This window comes from Berghia stephanieae, chromosome 2 (genome assembly GCF_034508935.2).
Source record: "Berghia stephanieae isolate SIO BIC M18660-M18661 chromosome 2, UCSD_Bste_1.3, whole genome shotgun sequence".
NCBI lineage: Eukaryota > Metazoa > Mollusca > Gastropoda > Nudibranchia > Aeolidiidae > Berghia > Berghia stephanieae.
The window spans coordinates 87,518,312-87,546,241 of NC_088361.1; the positions used below are offsets into that span (position 1 = coordinate 87,518,312).

A 27,930-nucleotide genomic window follows, 5' to 3' on the forward strand; every position below is an offset into this window, starting at 1 on the left:
AACAGTATTTTGCAGTCGTAACAAGCGGTTAAATGGTTGAAAACGGTCGCAGTTCTTATTATTTATAATAAATTATATAAACAGAATATATATATATATATAATATATATATATATATATATATATATATATATATTCTGCCTTGTTTCGTTGGGTTTTTTTCTGGGGCCTGGGGAGGGGGGAGGGGGGTGGTGGGCGGCGGTTAGGGATTTTACGGCGCTGCGACGTTATTACAATAAGGTCATTTCGGCGCCAGTAAGAAGAAGGATAATAGAGAGAAACGTAGATATGGAGCACCAAAGAAAAAGAAAGACAAGGGGTCCTGATTCAAATAGGGAACAGATCTGTCCACGAGTAATCCACTGATGCGCCCATTTCGACATTATCTAAAAGTACCAGCCAGCCCAAGCAAAGGTCCCACTTAATGGACACATCAAAACGTTTACAATTAAAAAAAAAAGAAAAGAAGAAAAACAAAACAACAAAACAAACAAAAAACAAAGAAACAAATAAAATTTCAGGTTTTATAGGGCAATAGCCACTAAATGTGCTCAAAGCGCTTTACAAGGGGGCCCTAGTCGATAACAACATGTAGGATGAGACGTGAGGCGATACCATTTTTTCCCGACAGACTCAACACCGTTAAAGACCAGGTACTCATTTTATGCCTGACTACAGTGAGTAAATGTGAGTAAAGAGCATTTTCCAGGGACTCACTATGCTCAGAGCGGAACCCGATCCCAAGAGGAGGGTCATACCGCTAGACCACATGGCCGCTAATTAATAACTATAATAGTAGTATAAAAATAATTTGCATATCATCTCTCAAAAAAAAAAAAAGGTACTATTACTATATATTATCATTACTCACACTACTGCTACTACTACTACTACTACTACTACTACTACTACTACTACTACTACTACTACTACTACTACTACTACTAGGTAGTAGTAGTAGTAGTAGTAGTAGTAGTAATAGTAGTAGTAGTAGTAGTAGTAGTAGTAGTAGTAGTAGTAGTAGTAGTAGTAGCAGTAGTAATAGTAGTAGTCGTGGTAGTAGTAATAGTAGTAGGGTACTATTGTTAATATTATTATTATTATTATTATTATTATTATTATTATTATTATTATTATTATTATTATTATTATTATTATCATTATGATTACTTGCTTTTTTCTGTGCGGCTTTGTGGTCTTGTGGTAAGAAACTTGGCCTTGGATCAGAAAGTCCTGAATTCAAGTCCCCAGCGCCGCATTGTTGACTCCTTGGTAAAGGGTCTTTACTCACATTCTCTCACCTTACTCATGTGTAAAATGAGTACCTAACTGTTAACAGCGTTATCTCTGTCCGAAAAATTGTAACATCACTTAACATACGTCATGTCTCGTCCTACATTTGGTATGTGGCTAGGAAACGTTTGGAAAGCGCTTTAAGCACGTGGATATTAGTGAATATTGATCTATATAAAAGCTCAAGTTTTTATTGCTTTTTGTGTTATTACACAATTCCTTAAAAGGCGTACCCGGAGAATGGGAGTAGTAAAGCACGCGTATTGTGACAGTTACTAAAAGAGGTTTTAGAAATTTTTGTTTGGTTCTTTTTCTTTTCGGGTTTTTTTCTGGGGGAGGGGGGGGGGGAGGATTTTGTGGGCTTTGGAAGGTAACCAGGTTCGAGACAAAGGATTGCAAATAATATACAGATGTTCAAATTATGCAACATTTTAAAGGTCATTTCCTACTATTGATTTCGCCAGATATAATAATATACTGTTGATGACTATATAATCGAAAACAACTAAAAAACAAAAATAGAAAGAGGCTACTAATATTTTCCAAGTGGAAAACAATTCTACCATTGACGGTTCTGACAAAAGAATGAATCCCTCGCTTTGAAAATTATAACAGTTGTACTTACTAATGCCATAGAGATAAATTGCCCAATGATTTGTAATTGCCTTGATATTTGCTAAAGTCTATTCAGTTCAGGACAACCTGTTTATAGTTTGGAGCTTGATAGTTTTGTAAGTTTGGAATGGCCGTAGTTTATATTGGGCTATTTTACACCATATAAAAAACAATTTATATTCGTTATAGCGATTAGCTAAAGTTCTATGTTGTCGCGATCAGTGGGAGTAACGGCAGTAGGAAAGGATAGAAAATGCCCCCCCCCCCCCCCACACACACACACTTTTTTATCATCCAGGTGGGTATCCTTAGTACTCAGTATAAGTTTGGAACAATCCCGAAAACAGCATTTAGATTGACACCGCAGGGAAATCGCAATAAGGGAATGCCACTGAAGACAAGGATCGGGAGATAGAGATATGACATTCTTTGGTTGGACTTGGGGGTAGGGGTGGGGAGGAGGAGGTTTGGAAGCTGACGGAGAATATGAGTCACTAGTGCTTACCTGTTGGCCTTATGTCTTGATACATGTGGTCCAGTGGTAAGACGGATCGGAAGGTCCTGGGTTCGAGCCTCACTCAGCGCATAGTTGAGTCCTTGGAAAAGGCTCTTTACTAACATTCTCTCACCGTACTCATGCGTAAAATGAGTACCTGGTCGTTAATAGCGTTGTCTCTGTCCGAAAAATAGCAATATCGCCTAACAGACGTTATGTCCCGTCTACATGTTAAGTGTTGCTGTTGTCCAGGGACCCCTTATAAAGCGTTTTGAGCAACATCGTGGATATTGCCCTGTATAAATGCTCAATTAATTTTTATTTTATGAAACACCACATGCACAGAGAATTAAGTAAGTTGTGGAGAAGGTCTTTATGGCAACAGGTAAATAGGTAAATATAGAGTTCGTATAAAGAACACAAAGGGTAGAAGATTTAGTCAATGGCACGTCAAATAAGGATATTGATACCGATGGTCCAACTATCTGAAACGGAATGAACTGAAAAAATAAATTACATTTTATAGTTTCACACAATATGTCGTGATGACAATGTTTAGGCGATGAGCTTTAGTTCCTGTCTTTGTTCATTTTTATTCCTTCTTAAGCGCCTTGAGCTCATATTCAAAAGGTGTTGGCTCTATATAAATGTACACTCTTCTTCTTCTTCTTCTTCTTCTTCTTCTTCTTCTTCTTCTTCTTCTTCTTCTTCTTCTTCTTCTTAGAAGGAGTTAGAAGGACAGATATACCTGGATACCTGGATACCTCTGTATAGAGCTTTTAGACTTGGTGTAGTCTCCTTCGCTCCTCCTCATCTATTAATGATTGGACCAATTTTTATAATTGAACTTGTTTCCTAGGATGTTGCTTATCTCCAACTCTGCTTTGAATTTATTCAATTTTTTTTGCTGATACTGTGGTTTCTTGCAGTTTATTCCAGTTATTAACAATTCTAGATGAAAAAAAGTTCCTTCTTTCATTTGTTTTAAAACGTTCTTTTTCCAGTTTCTTGCTGTTTCCTCGTGTCTGAATGTTCTTGTTTGGTTTACGAAATCATGCCTCTACCCTGTCTATTTCCTTTACTATTTTATATGTTTGGATCATATCTCCTCTTCTTCTCATGTAATCTAAGGTCGGGAGATTTAATTCTTTCAATCTCTTACAGTAGGTTTTGTCTTTCAGGTGTGTGATAAGTCTTGTTGCTCTCCTTTGCACTCTTTCCAAACAGTCGTTGTCTCCCTCAAACTTCGGATACCATATGCAGATGGCATATTCCAGCTTTGATCTAACTTTGATATATCTTGGAATGTTAGTATGGTATGGCTGTCGTGATATTTGGAGAGCTTCGATTCGGAAGGAAAATCTGATCTGTCAGTTACAAATGACGGAAGCAAACTTGGCCTGTTGCTATTGACACCGGATTTTAAAAAACTGTAAGAAAAGTTCAGATCGGAGAAAGTACACCTTTCCGTGAGTAAAGACTAAAGACAATCCGATTTAATCGGGCTCGCGAGTTGCGAGTGAACGGAGACTCGAAGTCGAAGGGTTCACTTTCAAAGACCCCCCCCTCCCCTTCAAAACAAAACAAAACAAATAAAAGGACCCCCCCCCCCCCCACCCAAAAAAAACAATTAAAAAAAACAAACAAAAATCAAAGAAACAAAAAAAAATAGTAAAAAAAAAAAAAAAAGTTTCAATGAAACTTTTATTGACCTAAATATAGAATTAACAATCGATAGTCAATATCACGCGACTTGATTCATCATGTGGCTGTCATAAAAATAAGTTCAAACATAAAACTGAATGGAATATATCTGTGTTGCTAATTTTCTCTTTGGAAATCTTTTGCGTTGAAAATATGAAGACTGGTATCTTACCTGCCATCGTGTACTAGAGAGCTTGATGTTTTTGCATCACAAAATAACTGAATTAGTTGACGTCCTTACAACCCTCTTACACTTCTGTTCTAGGCATGATCTAGCTCGTCAGAGACTAGAAACCGTTCATACAAAATTTGTTGTTTTTTTTTGTCACTAGTTTCTCTTCGGTTTAAGACTAGAAAGTCATTTACTAGAAAAGTAAAGAACTATGTCTAGTCCGCTTATTAAAACAATGGGCCCTGGATTGATCACCATAACATAGTAGTGATACGCCATTAGAAGCTGCTACCACCATACTCATCACCATCACCACCAACAACATCACCAACACTGCCACCGCCGCCACCACCACCGTCATGATAATTGTAAAGTCAGTTAAGTGTTCCTATTATATTTATCCCGCCATCTCTACCAATTGACCTTAAAACAGTCTAAGAGGGCCTATAAAATTAGTCACCATCAAACCATGTCACTTTATTCTGGTGCTGCCTATTCTGACACCGAGGAAGAGGTAAGATGAAAAACAAAATAGTTAAAACCCTGTTGTGTTCCAATACACATTATTTATTGATAGGCTACAGGCAAAGTTGAGTCCTTGGAAAGGTCTTTTATATCTACACAAACACACACACAAACACAAACACAAACACACACACACACACACACATGTTACTTGTGTTCACCAGTAATCAATCGTACTCTGAAAAAACACGTATTTAAGAATGTGGCTTGAAAAGCGTCTTTCAAATATGAATCGATTTAAATGACACTCATCTTGGCAAAAACTCTCAAACCTGGGGATTTCGCGAAGTCCGCAGGTTTCAGAGTTTTTGCCAAGATGAGCGTCATTTGAATCGGTCGATATGTGAAGGACGAGTTTTCTGGCCAAGTTTTTAAATACGTTTTTTCCCCCCGATAATATAGCAGTTATTTGGTTAAAATGAGTTCAAAGTTGGTAACAATGTTAACTCAGTCTGAAAAAAAAAGGAAAAAATTGTAAAAGCCTCTTCATAATGTGATGTATCATCCTGCATATTAATTGTCGCTGTTAGTTTTTGACCAATTGTAAAGCGCTTTGATCACATTTAGTAGAAATTGCTCTATCTAAAGGCAAAAGTTGTATATTTAAAAAAAAAGAAAAATGTATATAAAATGTGTGACTATCGTGATACCTTGTAATTGTAAAAGCTCTGGTGGGTTACAATTGCGTCATCTTTCAACTACGCGGTAAGTTGGCTTTAAGTTTTTAAGATTACGTGAATTAACCAAGATTTTAAAATATATGTGATCCATCACCTCCAAACAGTATTACTATTATTATCCAATTTCCTATTCAAAACACTTTGATCAATCCTCTAAAGAGGCATCAAAGTTTAGATTGTATCTATTCCAAAACGCGCGATTTTGATGTCAGCGGCATTTATTTCTCGAAATATTGGTCTTTTAAAACTGCCGGCATTTGCTTTATAATTAAGCTAGGAATATATCTTAGTACAGTTTAAGAGTACTATTTTTTCTTCTTTCTAAAAATTTATTATTTGCTTGATCAGTGTTGCTGGGAATATAGGTAAAATTGATTGGCTTTAGAGACCTTTCGTCTGAAATTACGGTGATCTGATGGCCAAATTTTACATCTCTGGCACTCTCCATGGAGGTTGAACCACCCCAATGATTGGATTTATTCACAAGTGGTACCAAATAACGGCCAAAGAAGATCTTTCTTTTGCTATAATTTTAAATTGTGTTTAGTTAATAGTACTGATAACAAATACCTCAATTTTACCTCTCTATTTCTGTAACCGCATGCTTTAATTTTTTGTGAATTATTAAAATTCTTTGTATTTCCTCACTTTTTCCAATATCAAATTTGAATCAATGATATTTTGGTTGATGCCAATTTCGGTTAATTCATTTATTTTCTTCAATAGTGCTTATTTTTGGCTTTTTTATATCTTATATGTGGCTTTATTTGAATTCTTAATGAATTTTGAAAAATTGGTTATTTTTGCAAATTTTAGGTCATTTTCGAATATTGCGCAAATGAGATTTTTTTCGCATTTTAATGCAATAATTTCTAAATTTTGATAGTTACAGCCTTTAAAAATTAGCTGATTTGTCAGTGTCTGTAATCTTGATTCAAAAAATTTGTGTTGTTTGGGATTATGAGCTATGCCGTTAGCGGGATTTGAAAATGGTCTTTTTGGTCCATTTGAAGTGTAAAAGGTGCATTGTTTGAACTATTGCCATATCATGTTGATTGTGATATCACCAGTCTAAGAATTATATGTACTTTCCATAACAGGTAACATATTTGCTGTATGTATGATTTGAAAAATGCTTTTGGAGTCCCTAAGGATGATCGTGAAAATTCGATGCGCAAAGCTCTGATGAAGATAGTTATCAGAGGTTGATCCGCGGATTGACGAAACGCTACTTCAGAAGATTTAACAACGGACCACTTAATATGTTTTAATATATAGAATATTATGTAATATGTATTTGCATTTTTACCGACAATAAACAATTTATTCAATTCAATAATATATTTTTCTATATTTAGATATTTTCAAACAAGTTAACGATGATTTTTCTACGAGGATCACCATTTGTCTACCTTGTTGTCGTCATTGTTGGAACCCACTTTGGTTTGTCAACGAGTCAGGACTGCCAATTTAATTTCCGGATGTGTAGAGCTGAGTTTTCCCCATTTGTCAATGACGGGGAGTCTGGCCGAGGATGTAGATTGGCCGCGGGAGAACGGCGCTGTATGGGAAGGTGTCTTGGCAGAGAGGACCTGATGGGCTCTGTTGAAACGAATGTGGTTGGTGCCTTGAACAGGATGTGTAATGATGACAGAAGAATTGAACTTGAAATACCTTCCGGCGAAACAAGCTGCTTCGATACGTCAGGCGCTGATGAATGCGATCAGGTCAGTTTTATCGTTACTGAAAATTATTCCTGTCCCGAGATCATTCTCATTCCAGATTGGTGAAAAAAGTTTTGAACTTTCAAATGAACCATTGACCGATAGGAACTTTAACCTCACTTTTAGGTCATCCAGAGGTCAAACAATGTGAAATTATTGTCAAGACATTGACTTAATATAGGTCTACCGATGATGAAAACCAGATGTCAAAAAGTGATTCTACACCCATGATAATAACTTGATATATTGTCAATTTGAGAGGTCACGATAGAATACAATAGAATAGAATACAACACAAAACAAAACAATACAATACAATAGAGTATAATATAATATAATACAATATAATAGAAATAAATAGAATATAATACAATACGATAGAACACCATACAATACACTACGACAAAATAGAATACAATACAATACGATAGAATACAATGCAATACATTGCAATACAATACAATGCGACACAATAAAATACAATATGATAGAATACAATTGTATAGAATACAATCTTATACAATAAATACAAGACGATAGAATACAATAAAATAAATACAATAAAACACAATACATTACAATAGAAAAGTAAACAATAGAATCGAATAGAATACAACACAATAGAATACATTACAATACTATGCAATACGGTAGAAAACAATTGAATACATTACAATACAATGCATTACGATATAATACAATCGAATAGAAATCAATACAATACAATACGACATAATACAATAGTATACACTACAATGCAATAGAATAGAATAGAATACAATTACAATAGCAATAGAATTGAATACAATACAATATAATACAATACATGGGTTGATGAAATGTTGACATTTGTACCAGCAATATCAATAGATTGGGATAACATTTATGGCGTATTATTCATTCTTCCAAACTTAATAATTTCTGTCTTTTCTTCTTTTAGTTTTAAATTGTTATTAGTGATCCAAACTTTGATCTTTTTTTTCATGTCTCAATCCTTTCGATTACTTTATATTCACTTTTTAATGTGACAGAACAAACCAGTTGGGTGTTATCTGCGTATAAATGCTTGTTGATTCTAAAATCATCGATCATATTACTAAGTGGATGCACATAGCAGAGTTCATATAGAAGTGGGCCCAGAACGGAACCTCAAATTTAGGGTGAAAAAACTGGGAACTATACTTATTCTCTAATGTAACTTTTGGAATCTATTTCCGAGATACGGTTTGAACCACATAAGAATAGACCCATGAGAACGAAAAACATTCTGGAGACGTATTAAAATTGAGTACCTCCATACATAAATTGGAGCATTCTTGGTGACAACAGTCAGAACATCAAAATCCCTGAATTCATTTGTCGTTCTGAATCAAATTCTTAGATTGATAGCATAGCATAAGGGTTACTCAACCTCCCTTTCCGAATGCCCGTTTGTCTTTTACCTTTAAACGCATCGTATATATACGGTATTAATATGTAGAATAAATATGAAAACTTAAATTTTTAAAAATGAAAATTAAGACACAGATTTCTGTAGGCAAAGTTATAGAGTTTGTTTTGTTTAAATTATTGATACATTTCGGATTTAAATATCTCCAAAGCGATGTAAGAATTCATCAACCGGTTTCCTGCTATGGGCGCAGAAATTATTTAAGTGTTGATTGATATAAGTTTTAACACTGTGCGCCCTTTGGGAGCTGAGCTATGGCGTCATCAGTAGAAAAGGGTAATTTTGACATATAATCGTAATTTTCAGCGTACTTGTTTTTAATCATTGACACATTTCAGGTTGGAATAACTCAAGAACAGCTGCATCGACATCGATTTTGTTTTCAACATAGTAATCCAAATTTATTTAAACATTTTTTTTTCTGATATCATACGTGTGATCGTGTGCTTGTGCAATCCACGTGACCACCATCATTAATGACAAGCCGCATGCATCTCTCCAGTTGGTCCCACGTCTTTTGCAGCATGAGTAATGTGACAGAGAGAAGGGCTTCTTTTATTTTTGTCTACAGGTCAAGCATGTCTCTGACGGGGGTTCTAAACACTATGCTCTTCACATATCCCCCCCCCCCTCCACCCCATAAAAAATAAAAAAGGAAAGTCAAGTGGGGTTAGATCAGATGATCTTGGAGGCTAGGAAATTGGATAATCTCGGCCAATCCATCGGTTTGGGAACTGTTCATTATATATATATATATATATATATATATATATATATATATATATATATATATGCTCTCACATTTCAACTCCACTGAGGGGGAGCTCCATCCTGTCGGGAAAAGATGATAGGTTAAAGATAATCAAATTGCGGGACCCCGAATGATTCTGACATGGCCAGATAGTTTGCTGTTGTCACTCCCATGTCGTCAAGAAAGAAAGGACCGACCGCTCTTTCCCTGGCCAGTTCACACCAGACATTGACTTTTAGTGAGTTGCGTGGTTTATGTACATGGCCGGACACGTAAAAAGATGCTTCATCTGAGAAGACAATGTTTTCAGGGAGTTATCTGTCAAAGTTCGAGAATCAGGTCGGACAAGAATAATACTTGTTTGCACTGCTGTTGACACGGCTTTCAATCTTGTATGTAAATATTATGCATTGTTACCTTATTATGGTTATCTTCTATATGTATGGATATATGTGTGCGTGTGTGTTGTGTGTGTGCGTGTGTGTGTGTGTGTGTGCTTTGCATGCCACCGTTAAAGATATATGTTTGTCCATATGTCTGTCCATACATGAGTACATTTAAGTTGATATACTATCTTTACCACTTGTATCATTATTGTAATCTTTCAATCAATAGATTTCTAGCATTACAATTAATATTAAGGGCATTCAAGGGATTTTATCCTATTCGCCCTATGCCATATGTTATGTTCTGTTATGTTAAGTTAAAGCCAAAATAAACTGCGATTTATGTAGAAATTCCCTTTTCTACTGATGACGTCATAACTTAGCTACCAAAGGACGCACTGTGTTACACCGTATATCAATCAAAACTTGAATAAATTCTACACACATGGCAATAAACTGATTAATGAAATATTACATATAGCTCTCGAGTTATTCCAACCTGAAATGTGTCAATAATAATAAAGCAACAATGTATTATCTAGTCTGGTTGGAATGTTGATTTTGGATGTGATCTTTGTTTTCTTTTTATAATTTTCTAAAAATAGGCTTTTGTTGCAAACTTGGAAAACATTATTTCGGCAAATGATCCAGCAACTTCCTGCTCCGTAATTGGAAATATCTGGAATTGCCTCACCGACGGAGGGGATGGCTGTACCTTAAACGTGATTCCTCATGCCTTGACCATTTTTAACATCCTTCTTGAAGAGACAGTTATTTCTCAGATTCCAATGTGTAGCGAGTCCCGAAGGAAGAGATCAGTAGAATTTGTGAAAAGGAAATAGATGACGACGATAACAGCGGCAAAGACGACGACAACAAATAATACTTGATTTCGATATATGGTATTTGGAACAAATTTAGTTCTGTGCAAATTAGTTAAGTAAAAGTCTAAATATTGCAGAAAAGGATAGACAGTATCTATAGAAGAATATGGAAAAAATACAAATATTTGCAGAATTACATTTGACTTTTTTGTTTGTTTTGTTTAGATTTTTGGAGGTGTTTTTTCTCCGCTGCCTTTTGTGTTCTCTGAATTTTTCAATGTAAAAAATGCTCGAAGATCGAAGAAATAAATAACAATGTGAAATTGAATTTATGCTTCAATTTAATATACTAAAACAGATAAAATGGACGTTCGGATTTCCCCTTTATCAACAAAACAGGATGAATGAAACACTTCAGACAAATGAGATATTGTGGTAGTGGCGTTGTTAAGATGGATAAACAAAATCATTTTTTTGTTTATTCATCTCAACAACGTTGTTTATTTTCAAACCCGTTGTTGACCACCCCTCTTGGTCGTCCTATGATTACAGTTAGATCAGGAGTAAACTATGTGATTAAAATGGGCGATAAAACAAAAACTTTCCACATCAACATTCTCAAACAATAGGTTGAACGTAACCCCGCGTCGGTTTTCAATAATGTTCAAATCGAAAACGCGAAGAAGATGAAGGCGAGATTCACCATCCCCCTATCCCATTATACAGGGAAAATGAATGAATAAATGACGTAAATATTAACTCCGAGTTAGATGCGTCACAGAAGCAAGCACTAATCACAAAACACCAATGTGTGCTAACAGATATACCAGCCATACTTCAATTGTCGAACACGACATTAGGGTCACTTCAACAATACCAGTAAAGAATAAACGATTTTTAGATCACATAATTGGATCCCTAATCCAAAAACCCGATACAGAAAACAATCAAACAGTTGCAAACCCCCAAAACTAAAAAGGGCGTTAGAAAAGTGTTGGGTCTCCTAAAGTTTTATAGGAAATATGTGCCAAACTTTTCAGATATTGCAACGCCTTTAACAAATCTAACAAAGAAATCACTGCGAAACAAAATAAACTGGACAAAAGAATGTGAAGAAAGCTTTGCTGTCTATCTAATAATTTTTCTCCTCAATCTATATATAAAATATAGCTGAGAAAAAACAGAAAAACACGGTACATTCATTAATAACAAATCTGACTATAGTTATGTGCGTCCATATTTTAATGATATTTCATGTCTTTCAGTCAAATAATATCATTATCTTTATTATTCATACTTAAAATCATATGAAACATTATGTATATCCTTCAGACCTAAGGCTTTAATTGTTTTAAATTTTCCAATAATTGCATATCATAATTAATGCATTCTATTTACATTTGTTCCATTTTTTTTCATTGGAGTATTATTAAGTATTTAAGTGAAAAATAACTTCATTAATATCCAAGAATATAATGACCCGCTTAGATTAAGAGATATGTATCTCGTCTAACTTATTCATTTCATAAGGAATTCTCATTATCCGTTTGTAAAATTCATGTTCATGTAATATACTACAAAAAAAAGAGATTTTAAACGTGGGTGAGGGGGGGGGGTGGTTGTCACGTTACTGTATAACGAGCTTAAGGCTCAATGGGATTCAAGCTTAGACAATGAGCTACAGTGTATTTATCTTGTTTTGACAACGCCTCTAATGTCGTTCTATGAATACCACTCACCATGGTTATATAAACCCATGGCAGGTCGCATATCGTCACTTTCTATTCTTCGAACAATGCAGGGTTGGTTGTGTGAGATATGTTCGGGCTGGAAAATAGCAACGCATTGTGCAAGTTACTGTACTGTGAAAGTCCGTAAACGGGTGACTAAAATCATTGCACAGAGAAGGCAGAGTTATGCAATGCCAGTCCGATCTAAAAGAGATCAATAACATCTTAGAACAGAGAAGGCAGATCTGTTTCTATGCATATTATGTGTCCCAATAAAGCATAACACAGAGAAGGCCAACACTGTGTTATACAATATTTAATGCTGGCCTGTTCAGCGACAAATTAAATATAACACAGAGAAGGCCAAAACTTTGTTATAAATATATTCAACGTTGGCCGTTTCGGTGACAAATTAAAAAGCGACATATGCCGTAAAATCATAACTCCATAAAAGAGTGTGATAATATACAATGAAAATTTATTCATTCAAATATCTATCCAGATATAAAAGGGTAGTGTAAAGTCTTGTGCATAAAATACATTTAAGAAGCACAGTTGATTTGTTTTGTTTTAAGGGTTTTACGGCGCTTGCAACACATTTAGGTTATATCAGCGCCAGTAAAAAGGAAGAAAATGGTATAGTAAAAAGTTCTAGAATTTCAATTAAATTACCCAAGTGAAAGGAAGACAAAGGGGAACTGGGAACAAAAAGGGATCAGATGTAGATTCCAAGAGTATACCACCAATGTACTTAGTTTGAGATCACCTATAAGTGTCATCCGGACACAAGCACAAAATCCAACAAAGAGGAATACACTCAAATGCTTACTTTATACATTCAAAATAACAAATATAATAATACATAACAATAACAGGAAAAAAATATCATCTCCCAAAACAATAACTACGGTTTTGACTGTTTCACTCCCAGCCAGGACTCCGGCAAGGGCCAAGACAAAACCAAGTAATCTCATTCCAAGACACAGACAGAAAGCAACTGGAAAACATGTATAGGAGTATAGAAGACACAGCAAGTACCTTCCTGCCCACTATGGGAGGTCAGGAACTCCACCCAGGCACAGTTGATCTCAATAATTTCTGGGCCTTGTTCGGTAAAGAGTCAAGACGTATCCACACACATTGTTTTCACGAAAAGTCAGACCAAGGCCGCTACAAGAAAACAGAAGAGCAAACTTGAGACAACTAGAAGGCGAGAATAAGTTTGTGTGTATTGTATTGTCTTTAGTCTATGTGTTACTAAATAGGTACAAATACTGATCTTTTTGAAAAAAACAGGGGTCCAACGCCTGAGTACAATAATAAAAGTACAGCAATGGAGGCTATTTAGTCACATCTTACGTCGAGAAGATAATATCCCAGCCCAAACTGCAATGACAGAATATTTCCTCCATGGCAACAACAAATATGTAGGGAGACCACCAACATCAATAGCAACTACCCTGAACCAGGACCTCTCTACATATCAGAGATTTCTGGATTCAGATGAGGCCGAATTAATCCCTGAAGAACTAAGAAATATTGCAGTGTCCTCCGTACTAAAGTCACAACAAGATCTTGACAGCCTCAAAACTCTGGCCCAGGACCGTGACCAATGGAAACAATTAACAACATGGATGGAGAGAGCAGCTATACTTATCGACCATGACTGAATCACACAAGTCTCAGCAAGCGTCATTCGGACTGCGAAGCTTACTACTACTACTACTACTACTACTACTACTACTACTACTACTACTACTACTACTACTACTACTACTACTACTACTACTACTACTAAATAGGTACGTTTTACTGTCAAAACCTTTTCATTTTATTTTTGACATTTTCTTATTCTTAAATAAAGTTATAATTTAATTATGACAACAGACTTATTTAATAATTTGTCATCATCATCATCATTGCTTTTTCACCCTGGGTCAAGGTATAGACCACAGACAAATAATTTCCATCCTTCTCTATCCTGAGCTAACTTTTTTATCTCATTCCATGTCTTATCACTTCTTTGTATATTAGTTTCTTTAATAATTCCTGTTCTCCTTCATAAATTCTTTCATTGCAGAAACTCTTCTGTCGCCCAAGCTAAAAAAAAAAAAAAGAGTTGATTTGTCCGGCTGCGTTTCTGTAACGGTTTGAGTTTTATAGAAGGGGTGTTAACCCTTCGACAACCCCAACCTGGAGGACCAGGTGACTCAAAAAAGGGGGAGTCACACACTATTCGTCGCTTTTTAAGACATGCTGGCTTGGCGTTTGGGCTATTCTTGCACCCTCTCAGTTGAGGGAGCCCGAACACCACACAGCTATTTATTTGTAATATTGTTCGCCCGATTGTGGTTGGAAATATCATTATATCATAATGTCATAAAACCAGTGACACCCACTAGTTCAATGTAATAATTTTCCCTTTTTTAATCTACAGCATTAACCCCTTCCCCTCCCAACTAAAGCAGTTACATAGCGCAATATCCACTAAATGTGCTCAATGCCTTTACAAGGGGTCCCTAATCAACATGTGAGACAAAACATGATGCCTGTTAGGCGTATTAAGTTTTCCCCGATAGAGACAACGCTGTTAACGGCCATGTACTAATTTTACACCTGAGTACTGTGTGAGATTTTAAGTAAAGAGCCTTTCCAAGAAATCAACTATGCACCGCTCAGTGCAGGATTCCAAGACTGTACCTTCTGGTCCAAAGGTGGGTGTCATACCACTATACCACAAAGCTACATCCCATTCTAAATACTTATCAAACAAGTTTAGGGTATTTGAACGTCATTTTAACTTCTGTGATCTGGCTCAATAACAGATGTACTGATTGTATTCAGAAAAATGCAAGAAAATAAGGAATTGTTTCACTCTCTGAAATGACATACAGTCCATGCCGCCACTAAGCACGGTCATCAGGAGATTGCTTAGGCGTACTTAATGCCGAAGCGTGCTCGAGTTCGAAGTAGGCATAATCCAGAGTTCCATTAATTAAATATCATGAGTCATTTCCCTTTGTTCAGTGGTGAAAATATCAATGTGTCAAAACGGAGGAAAATGTCAAAATAACAGGAACTATGATAATTTTGTATTATGGCATTATTTCACAGTTTTGGATTTATTTTGAAGAAATATTTTGTTATACTTAATAAAAACTTATTGCTGTGTTGTAGAGGTCGTTTTGCTGAACAAAATGAATGTATAACACTCTGCTTATTCCCTTTGAGTTAGAGTTTTAAAAATCTATATTATTTATGTTTGATAGGTATGAAGTTTTGGGAAAAATCCGAAAATGATTGGTAATGATTATCAATGTTAATGTGAATACAATTTTTTTTTTTATTCTACACACTTCCAGCAACATACACAATTCTTAAACAGCATGTGGAAACATGGTGAGCAAAGTTATGGACAAAAGCAAAAGTGTTTAGATACGTGAACAGTGAATGCTATTCACAACTCAGTTAAATTTTATAAGGCTCGGTTAATTAATTAGAAAAAAAAGATCGAATTAAAACGTGTATACAAATTTATAATCATTTATGTATACCTTCTGACCTTATCGGAGTTCCTTTTGCCATTTGTTTTCTCCACATTTCCTATCCAGGACTTCCTTATTTTGCCCCGTGCCTTTCTGCCAACTACTTTTCCCTCTAGCACTGATTTTGATAGTGTTGTGTCTCCGAATGTGTCCATAATAGTTTCGTTTTCTCATTTTAACTTCAGCCAACAGTTATTTGGACCTTTGGCCTGCCTCAATAAGAAACAGAATGTTTGATTTCTTTCTGGTCCAAGATACTCTCAGAACTCTGTGGTACACCCACATCTCAAAGGCATCAGATTTTCTATCTATCTCTTTCTATCTATCTCCTTCGTCATGGTCCATGTTTCACAGGCATGCAGGAATGTGGACCATAAGGTCCTACGTAACATTTAGCAGTACGTACGTTTGACTCTGTTGATATTTCTATGCTCTGAGGACTGTTTTTATTTTCATGAAATTTGTTTTGGCAATGCTGATCCTTCGTTTGACCTCTGCAATAGATCTGCCATCCTCTGTGATGTACTGTGATGCATCTTTGTTGTCGCGATCAGTGGGAATAACGGGAAAGGATACAAAATCTCCTCCTCCTTTTCTGATCATCCTGCCGGGTATCCTTTGTACAAAATAATAAATTATAAAAACAAAAAAAACATGAAATAATAGTGCTCAACTTTTTGATAAAAGGATCTATTTATAATGCTCGAAACAATATTGTAGAAGTTGATCATGATTATACTTGAAATATTTTATACATACATATATATACTCATGCCATTATAGCATTTCTGTAATGCCTTTTGCAAGGACTCAAATTAGTCCCGCGGAATCGAACAGACGACCTACCGCCGGTCCGAAGGCGAGTGTCATACCATTATAGGGTCACAGTGTCATTAAGATAGATAGAGATAGATAGATACACACACACACACACACACACACACACACACATATATATATATATATATATGTATATATATACATATATATATATATATATATATATATATATATATATATATATATATATATTGATAGATAGATTGAGGAGAAAATTTATTAGATAGACAGATTGACAGACAGACAGACAGAAGGATAGATAAATAGATTTATTGATAGATAGATAGATGGACAGACAGATAGATAAGCCACGGTGCTTTTTACATGTTTACGGCTATGTGGTCTAGTGGTATGGCAATCGACTTTGGATCGGAAGTTATTGAGTTCGAGTCCTGAGCGGCACATAGTTGAGTTCTTGATAAAGGGTCTTTACTCACATTCTCTCACCGTACTCATGTGTAAAATGAGTACCTAGTCGTTAAAAACGTTGTCTCTGTCCGAAAAATCTGTAACATCGCCTAACAGGCGTCATGTCTCGTCCTACATGTTAAGTGTTGCTGTTGGCTTGGAACCCCTTGTAAAGCCCTTTGGGTACATTTAGTGGACATTGAGCAATATAAAAGCTCAAGATTTTTATTTTTATTTTATTTAAGGTCTTAAAAGGCTTACCTGACGAATGGGAGTAAAATATCACGTTTACAGTGCGGAAAGTGACAGTAAAAGAGGTTTTAGAATTTTATGTTTTTTGGGGGTTTTTTTGTGGGTTTTTTTTTTTTTGGGGGGGGGGGGGGGGGGTTCTGGTGGGTGGAGGGGGTATTTGCGCTTTGGAAAATAACCCGGTTCGGGACAAAATTGCAAATAATAAATGATGTTTCAATTATGCACCATTTTAAAGGTCATTTCCCATGATTCAACCTCTTGATTTCGCAAGATATTGTTGATGATTACATTATAATAAAAAACAACGAAGAAAAAAAAGAAGAAAAGAAATAGAAGAAAAAGGGTTTATTACTATTTTCCAAGAGGAAAGCAATTCTAACCTTGACGGTTCTGACACAAGAATGAATCCCTCGCTTTGAAAATTATAACAATTGTACTTACTAATGCCATAGAGATAAATTGCCCAATGATTTGTAATTGCCTTGATATTTGCTTTAGTCTATTAATTTCAGGACAACCTGTTTATAGTTTGGAGCGTGATAGTTTGTAGTTTGGAATGGCCGTAGTTTATAATGGGCTATTTTACGCCATATAAAAAAAAAAAAAACATTTTAAATTCATTGTAGCGATTCGCTACAGTTCTATGTTGTCGCGATCAGTGGGAATAACGGCATGTTTAGGAGAGGATATAAAATCTCCTCCCTTCTTTGTCCCAATTATTTTACTTTCTTAACTTTACTGTAATGTCCGGGCCTTGGCTCTGGCTGGCAATTCATCCGCAGCTGGCAAGTTGCCTTGGTAAATGTAGTGATGACAATAGACAATATAACAATGCAATGTCTAGGCGATGAGCTTTAGTTCCTGTCCTTCATTTTTTATTCTTCCTTCAGCTCATTGAGCTCATATTGCAAAAGGTGATGGCGCTATATAAATGTACACTATTCTTCTTTTTCTTCTTCTTACTATTATTATTATTATTATTATTATTATTATTATTATTATTATTATTATTATTATTATTATTATTATTATATTAATATTATTATTATTATTATTATTATTATTATTATTATTATTATTATTATTATTATTATTATTATTATTATTATTATTATTATTATTATTATTATTATTATTTCAGATGGGGAGATAGAAGGAAAGATTGATCTTGTAATGTTAGTAGGGCTGTTGTCAGATTAGGAGAGCTGCGATACGGAAGGAAAATCCGTCCGTTACGAATGACAGAGGCAAAACGTGTCCTGTTGCTATTGACACCGGCTTAAAAATTTGTAAGAAAAGCACAGATTGTCGAAAGTAGTCATTTTTTTTTTTTTGTGAGTAAAAAAAAAAAAAAAAAATCCGAACAAAACCCCGATTTAATCGGCTCGTGAGTTGCGAATGAACGGAGACTCGAAGTCGAAGGGATCACTTCCAAACTAAAACAATAACAAAAAGAAAACAAACATAAACAAACGAACAACAACAAAAAATAAAATCAAACAACAAAAGAATTTCAATGAAACTTTCATTGACCTAAATATAGAATTGACGATCGACATTTAATGTGATCACGCGACTTGACTCATCTTGTGGCTATGACAAAAGTTAGTTCAAATATGAAACGGAAGGAAATATATCTATACCGGATGTGTTGCTAATTTCCTCTTTAATGTAAATGCTGCTGCTCGAAGCTCGAAGAAATAAATAACAATATGAAATTGAATGTAACAGATAAAATGGACGTTTCTGTTTGTTTGTTTGTTTTTAAGGGTTATATCAGCGCCAGTAAAAAGGAAGAAAATTGGATAGCAAAAAGTTCTAGAATTACAATTAAAGCACACAAGAAAAAGACATAGGGAAATTGGGAACAAATAGGGATCAGAAGTAGATTCCAAGAGAACACCACTAATATACTTAGTTTGAGACCACCTATAAGTCTCATCCGGACACAAGCACAAAGTTGAGTTCCAACAAAGAGGAATACACTCAGATGCTTACACTATACATTCAAAATAACAAATATGATAATGCATAACAGAGAGATGATTTAGAAGGAAAAAAATATCATCTCCCAAAACAGTAACTATGAGTCAAATTTTGACTGTTTCCCTCCCAGCTAGGACTCCGGCCAGGGCCAGGACAAAACCAAGTAATCTCATTCCAAGACAAAGACAGAAAGCATGTTGGAAAACAGATATAAGGGGATAGAAGACACAGTATGTACCCCCCTGCCCACTATGGGAGGTCAGGAACCCCACCCAGAAAATGGACGTTTCGGGTTTCCCCTTTATCAACAAACAGGATGAATGAAACACTACAGATGAATGGGATAATGTTGTAGTGGCGTTGTTAAGATAAATAAACAAAACATTGATGGATTAAGATGAATAAACAAAACATAGATCATCTATGTTTTGTTTATTCATCTTAGCAACGCCGCTACCACATTATCTCATTCCTCTGTAGTGTTTCATTCATCATGTTTGTTGAAGGGGAACCCTGAAACGTCCATTTTATCTGTTTTCGTAATTAAATTGAAGCTTACATTCAATTTCATATTGTTATTAATTTTCTCTTTGGAAATCGTTTGCGTTGAAAGTATGAAGACTGATATCTTACTTGCCATCGTGTACAAGAAAGAGCTTGATGTTACCAGCACAAAATAACCGAATAAGTCGACATCCTTTTAACGCCCAATTCTGGGCAAGAGACTAGGGAACGTTCATTAATTTAGATTTTTTAAGTCAATTGTTTCGCTCAGGCTAAAGACTAGGAAGTCACTTACTAGACTAGTAAAGAACTAAATTGAGTCCGCTTTCATAAAAATGGGCCTTGGATAGATCACCATAACATAGTAGTGTAACTCAATTAGAGCTATCACCAGCACGGTCACAGTCATCAACATCACCACCAAAACATCACCATAACGACCGCCGTAATAATAATTGTAAAGTTGGTTAAGTGATCCTGTTATATTTTCCCGCTATCTCTACCAATTGACCTTAAAACATTGTGAGAGGGCCTATAAAATCAGTCAATATCAAACCATTTCATTTTATTCTGATGCTGTCGATTCTGTCATCGAGGAAGAGGTAAGATGAAAAACAAAATAGTTAAAACCCTGTTGTGTTCCAATACACATTATTTATTGATAGGCTGCAGTAAGCGCAAAGATGAGTCCTTGGAAAGGTCTTTTTTTTTTACTATATACACCCGCGTTACATTTTAAAAATTGGCCAGAAAACTCGTCCTTCAGATATGAATCGATTTAAATGACCCTCATCTTGTCAAAAACTCTCAAACCTGGTGATGTTGCGAAATCCGCAGGTTTGAGAGTTTTTGCCAAGATGAGGGTAATTTAAATCGATCGATATTTGAAGGACGAGTTTTCTGGCCAAATTGTTAACTATGTGCTTTTTTCTGATTACGGCAATTAATTGGTTAAAATGAGTTCCGAGTTGGTAACAATGTTAACTCAGTCTGAAGAAGAAATAAAATAAATTGTAATAGCCTATTGTAATATGATATAATTGTAATACGAATGATCGCTGTTTGGTTTTTGGTCAATTGTAAAGCGCTTTGAGCACATTTTGTAGAAATTGCTCTATCTAAAGGCAAAAGTTATATATTTTAAAAAAGTATATAGAATTTGTGACCATTACGCTGCAGTGTAATTGTAAAAGTTCTAATGTCTAACAATTGCTGGTTATTGTTTAAAATTGCGTCATCTTTCAACTACACGGTAAGTTGGCTTTATGTTTATGATTACGTGAATCATCCAACATTTTAAAGAATATGTGATCCATCGTCTCCAAACGGTATCATTATTATTATCCAACTTCCTATTTAAAACACTTTGATCAATTCTCTGAAGAGTTATCAGTGTTTCGATAGAAACCACTCCCAACCGGGAGATTGGACGTCTGGGGCATTTATTTCTCGAAATACCAGTCTTTTAAACTGCCGGCATTTGCTTTATAATTAAGCTAGGAACATATTTTAGTACGTTTAAAAAGTCCTGTTCTTATTCTTTCTAAAAACATCAAATTTGCAAGATTAGTGTTGCTGGAAATATAGGTAAAATTGATTGGCTTTAGAAACCTTTCGTCTAAGGTGATCTGATGGCCAAATTTTTCCCCTCTGGCACTCTCCAGGGAGGTTGAACTACCCCAATGATTGGATTTATTCACAAGTGGTACCAAATAACGGCCAAAGAAGATCTTTCTTTTGGTATAATTTTAAATTGTGTTTAGTCCATAGTACTGATAACAAATACTTCAATTTTACGTCTTTATGTCTGTAACTGTCTTCTTTAATTTTCTGTGAATTATTGAAATTCCTTATTTTTCCTCAACGTTTTCCACGATCAAATTTAAATCAGTGATATTGTGGTAGATGCCAATTTCGGTTAATTAATTTATTTTATTCAATAGTGCATATTATTTGGCTTTTTATATGTTATCTGTGGCTTTTTTTTTTATTTCAATGGATTTTTGAAAACTGGTCATTTTTGGCAATGTTTAGGTCATATTCGAATATTGCGCAAATTTGATTTTTTCGCATTTTAATGCAATAATTTCTAAATTTTAATACAGTCACAGGCTTTAAACATTAGCTGATTTGTCAGTTTTGTTAGTGTAAATTCAAGAAATTTGAGTTGTTTGGGATTTTAAGCTATGCTGTGAGCGGGATTTGAAATTGTAGGTTTTGGCCCATTTGGAATGCAAAAGTAAACAGTTCAAAGTTGCATAATGTTTGAAATAATTGCCCTATCATGTTGATTGTGGTATCAAAAGTCTTCGAATTATATTTCGTTTCCATAATAGGTAACATATTTGCTGTATGTATGATTTTAAAAATCGCTTTGGAGTAACTATTGATAATCGTGTGAATATTCGATGCGCAAAGCTCTGGTGTAAAATAAAATGTTGAGCTTTAGATAGCGCAATATCCACTAAATGAGCTCAAAGCGCTTTACAAGGCAAAGGTAGACATGTAGATGTATGTGCATTTCTACCGACAATAAAAATGATTTAATTCAATAATTTATTGAAGTGGCTATGTGGTCTAGTGGTATGACACTCGCTTTCGGATTGGAAGGTCCTGGATTCGAGCCTCGCGCTCGGCGCATAGTTGAGTCCTTGGAAAAGGCTCTTTACTCACATTCTCTCACCGTACTCAGGTGTAAAATGAGTACCTGGCCGTTAACAGCGTTGTCTTTGTCCGAAAAATTGTAATATCGCCTAACAGGCGTCATGTCCCGTCCTACATGTTAAATGTTGCTGTTGACCAGGAACCCTTGTAAAGAGCTTTGAGCACATTTAGTGGATATTGCTGTATATAAAGCTCAATTTATAATTTATTTATATTACATTTTTCTAGATATTGATTGCTATTATCAAACAAGTTAACGATGACTTTTCTACGAGGATCATCCTTTCTGTACCTTGTTGTCATCATTGCTGGTATCCATTCTGGGGTGTCATTGAATCGGACCTGTCAAGAGAGATTCAACATGTGTCTTGTTGAGTTAGCCCCGTTGGACCCAGGATGTAGATCGGCCACGGCACAACGGTACTGTATAAAAAATTGTATTGAGAGAGAGGACCTGATGGACCGTATAGAAAAAAATGTGGTTCGTGCCCTGGGCAGCATGTGTAATGGATCCAATAGAATCCAACGAGAATTACCTTTCGGCGAGCCAATTTGCATCGATATGTCAGACGCTGATGATTGCCAAAAGGTCAGTTTTAGCGTTATAGAAAATTATTCTGGTCCCCGAAACCATTTTTCATTCCGGATTGGTGTGAAAGTTTTATTATTTCAAATGAACAAAAAAAAAATCATATTTTGACCGATATGCAGAGGTCAGACAATGTGAAATTATGGTAAAAATATTATCTTGATATAGAGCTAATGATGAATTTGTAAATTTATAAATTGCAAATGCCACCCCCCCCCCCCCCCCCCCCCCCCCACACACACACATATATATAAAAAGAAAAAATTACATAAGACATGTATTACTCGTATATAGGGATAATCCAGATGTCAAAAAGTGATTCTACACCCGTGATAATAACCAGCAATGTGAAACTTTAGAAATTGTCAATTTCAGAGGTCACTCCGACATACATTACAATACAATACAATAGAAAAGAATACATAAGAATACAATAATTCAAAAGACTACACTACTTTACTACAGTCCAACCCAATTACAACTCAATACAATAGAAATGATTAGATAATAATACAATACAACACAATACAACACAAAACAATACAATTATATAGGATACAACACAATACAACAGAATAGAATACAATACAATTCTTTAGAATAGACTAGAATGAAATGAAGTACAGTAAAATACAATATATAACATAAAATTACAATATAAAACATTGCAATAAAATATAATACAATAAAAAACAATAGAAAAGAAAACAATAAAATACAATAAATTACAATACAACACTATACACTACAATACTATAAGAATCATTACAATACAATAGAAAAGAATAGAATACAATGCAATGCAAAATAATACAATACAATACACTACAGTAGAATACAATACTCTACGATACAATAGAATACAAAAGAATAGAATTCAATAGATTACAATACAATACAAATCATTATATTATAATACAATAAAATACAATACAGTACAATACATTACTTTGCAAAACAAAACAATACATTACAATACAATATTGTTTGTATGTTTTCAAGGATTTTACGGAGCTTGCAACACATTTAGGTCATATCAGCGCCAGTTAAAAAGACGAAAATTGGATATTGAAATTCTAGAGGTAGAATTAAAAGGACGTGAGGAAAAGGAAGACAAAAAGGGGAATGGTTCAAATAGGGAACAGATGCAGATTCAAAAAACACACTATCAATGTAATTAGTTTGAGATCACTTAAATGTCTCGCCCAGACACCAGCACCAGATCCAACAGAGGAATACACTCAAATGTTTACATTATACATTCAAAATAACAAATATAACAATACATAAAAGAGAGATGATTTACAAGGAAAAAATAATATAACCTCCCAAAATAATAACTGTGCATTCGACTGTTTCCCTCCCAGCCAAGCACTACGGCTAGGGCCAGGGAATAACCAAGTAATCGCATTCCAAGACAAAGACAGAAAAGCAAATTGGAAAACAATTATAAAGGGATAGAAGACACAGCAAGTGTCAACCTGCCCACAATGGGAGTTACAATACAATACAATACATTACAATAAAAAAAGAAAAGAATAGAATACAATGCAATACAATAGAATACCATACAATTCAATAAAAAAGAATAGAATATAGTACACTACAATAAAATACAATACAATACATTACAATGCATTACAATACATTACAATACAATAGAAAACAATAGAAAATAATAGAACACAATACAAAAGAATACAATACAACACATAACAATACAATACAATAACTTATAATACAAATACAATACAATACAATACAACAAAATACAATTTTTTAAAAATTCAACACAATACAATACAATACAATACAATACAATACAATACAATACAATACCATACCGTACAATACAATACGAACATTATAATACAATACAATACATTACAATATAAAATAAACGAATACAATAAAATACAACCATATAATACAATACTAAAGAATACAATACAATACAATAGAAACGAATGCAATAAAATACAATATTATAAAATACGAATCAATACAATAGAAAACAATAAACGATAACAGAATACAATAAAATACAATAGAATACAAAATAATGCAATATAATACAAATAATACAATAAAATACAAAAATATACAACATTCTATGTCATGCTGTACTATAGAATACGATACATTACATTTCAATTAGATTACAATGGAAAAGAGTAGAATACAACAAAATACAAAGAAATACAACGTAATACTATAAAATAGAAAATAATAGAAAATATAAAATTCAATACAATAGAATACAGTACAGTACATTAGATTACAGTGAAAAAGAGTAGAATACAACAAAATACAAAAAAAATACAACATAATATTATAAAATAGAAAATAATAGAAAATAACAAAATTCAATACAATAGAATACAGTATAGTACAATACAATACAATAGAATACAACATAAGACATTACAATATAACACAATAGAATACAATAAAATACCATACAGTATAGTACAATAGAGAAAATAGAATACAATACAATACACGCATTACAATAGAATGGAATACAATTCAGTAAAAAAAAAAAAAGAAGAATAGAATAGAAAACAATGAAATTGCTATTGGACCTGTCTAACAATAATAATGATAATAATAATAATAATAATAATAATAATAATAATAATAATAATAATAATAATAATAATAATAATAATAATAATAATAATAATAATAATATAATAATAATAATGATGATGATGATAATAATAATAATAATAATAATAATAATAATAATAATAATAATAATAATAATAATAATAATTATTATTATTATTATTATTATTATTATTATTATTATTATTATTATTATTATTATTAGACAGGTCCAATAGCAAGACTCAAATACGTTGATGGCATTGAATGCCTCCAAACAAATTGGAGCATTCTTGGTGAAATAAGCCAGAGCATTTAAAGCCTTGAATTTATGTGTCGTTCTGTATCAAATCCTTAGACTGATAGTATAGCATTTGGATTTACTCACCCTCCTTTTTCGAATGCCCGTTTGTCAGTTACCATTAAATGCATCGCTTAAATACAGTAGTAATAGGTAGAAATATGAAAACTCTGGAATTTTTAAAATGAAAACTAAGACAGTTACAGATTTCTGTAAGTGAAGTTACATTACGTACCTAATCTGGTTGGAATGTTGATTTTGTTATGATCATTTTTTTTTCGTTTTATAATGTTCTAAAACAGGCAAAGGCGGCAAACATGGAAATGGTTATTATGGAAAATAATCCAGAATCTTTCTGCTCCATTACGAACACTATCTGGGATTGCGTCATAGACAAATACAGAGGGCTTGTCTGTGACGGAAATGTGATGCCTTATGCCATGGAAAATTTTATCACCATTCTTGATGAGACAGTTGTTTCTCAGTTTCCAATGTGTACCGATTCTCGAATGAAGAGATCGGTAGAATTTGTGAAAAGGAAATAGATGACGACGATAACAGCGGCAACGACGACAACAAATAATACTTGATTTTGATATATAGTATTTTGAACAAATTTCTTTGCAAACCAGTTAAGTAAAAGTCTAAATATTGCAGAAAAGGATAGACAGTATCTATAGAAGAATATGGAATAAATCAAAATATTTGCAGACATATATTTGCCTTTTTGTTTTGTATTGATTTTTGTAGATGTTTTTTTTAAATTTTAGCTGCCTCTTGTGTTCTCTGATTTTTTACTATAAATTAAGCATCGGGAATAGCCGATGCAACTAATCTGGAACAGGAGTAGTAGTAGTAGTAGTAGTGGTAGTAGTAGTAGTAGTAGTAGTAGTAGTAGTAGTAGTAGTAGTAGTAGTAGAAGTAGTAGTAGTAGTAGTAGTAGTAGTAGAGTAGTAGTAGTAGTAGTAGTAGTAGTAGTAGTAGTAGTAGTAGTAGTAGTAGTAGTAGTAGCGTATGGCTACACCTCCAAATTTATTTCGTCAACCCAGTGTCTAAAGTCCTCCTCCACCCTAAGGACGGTTTCGTAGACACCTTCAAGTTTAGTGACTGGACAGTGGAGGACGATGTGATCACTGGTCTCTGGGGATGCCTGACATTTCTGGCAGGTATCACTGATTCCAAGTTTCCATCTGCACATATTTGATACAGTTCTGCCATGTCCAATTAAGAGGCGATTTGAGGAAATTCAGCATTTCCTAGCGTTATTGAATGCAGAGCCTCTTTTGGTTGGATCTTTAATAATGTTTCCTCCTCTTGGTGGTTCCCTGTTCCACATTTCTCTCCAGTTTTCCTCTTGAGAAGGACCATCACGTTGCCGTCTAACAGGAGCTTGTGCGCTCCCATGACCCTGAAGGTGATACCAGCAAGGATCCAATCCTGCTGGAACAGCTGAAGATGAGTAGCCAGACAAAGAATGATCCAAACCGGTGTCCAGACAAGGTTCTTCCTTCTCCTGGACCCACACCTCCAACTCAATGAAAATGAAAAAATATAGTAGTATTAGAAGTAGTAGTAGTAGTAGTAGTAGTAGTAGTAGTAGTAGTAGTAGTAGTAGTAGTAATAGTAGTAATAGTAGTAGTAGTAGTAATAGTAGTAGTAGTAGTAGTAGTAGTAGTAGTAGTAGTAGTAGTAGTAGGCGCTTGCGACACATTTCATCACACTCACATTTTAGGTCATTCAACGCCAGTAAAAGGAAAAAATTTGGAGTAAAAAAAAAATATCATCCCAAAACTAAAAACTCTATCTTGCCCCCCCCCCCCCCCCCACCCCCAGCCACTTCCGGTCAGGGCCAGGACAAAAACTAAGCAATCACATTCCAAG

General features: G+C 34.4%; 2 protein-coding genes across 6 annotated transcripts in view; both read left to right on the forward strand.

Annotated features, from left to right (window-relative positions):
* Nucleotides 1–10,816, forward strand: part of LOC144965751 (uncharacterized) — a 15,364-nt gene extending 4,548 nt beyond the window's left edge. For 2 of the 5 annotated variants that reach the window (XM_078901405.1, XM_078901404.1), the window contains exons 2-3: nt 6,844–7,212; nt 10,402–10,816. In XM_078901405.1, the coding sequence (XP_078757531.1) occupies nt 6,844–7,212; nt 10,402–10,638 (606 nt within the window). In that variant the 3' untranslated portion in view covers nt 10,639–10,816. Of the gene's footprint in view, nt 1–4,665; nt 4,795–4,818; nt 4,887–5,248; nt 5,511–6,843; nt 7,213–10,401 lie in introns of those variants that run through there. The other 3 variants (XM_078901403.1, XM_078901408.1, XM_078901407.1) reach the window with 3 other exon arrangements.
* A 9,514-nt stretch (nt 10,817–20,330) lies between these two features.
* On the forward strand, nt 20,331–26,765 carry LOC144963767 (uncharacterized). Its single transcript, XM_078897710.1, has 3 exons — nt 20,331–20,487; nt 22,778–23,138; nt 26,352–26,765. The coding sequence occupies exons 2-3, from the start codon at nt 22,809–22,811 to the stop codon at nt 26,592–26,594; spliced, it is 573 nt and encodes a 190-aa protein (XP_078753836.1). The 5' UTR covers nt 20,331–20,487; nt 22,778–22,808; the 3' UTR covers nt 26,595–26,765.
* Nucleotides 26,766–27,930: the final 1,165 nt, after the last annotated feature.

What these genes read in the sequence shown, in the direction of transcription:
- LOC144963767 (XM_078897710.1), top strand. Translation starts at nt 22,809, where the DNA reads ATGACTTTTCTACGAGGATCATCCTTTCTGTACCTTGTTGTCATCATT. An exon ending in ACGCTGATGATTGCCAAAAG is followed by an intron (nt 23,139 to 26,351) that starts GTCAGTTTTAGC and finishes GTTCTAAAACAG; the next exon opens with GCAAAGGCGGCAAACATGGA.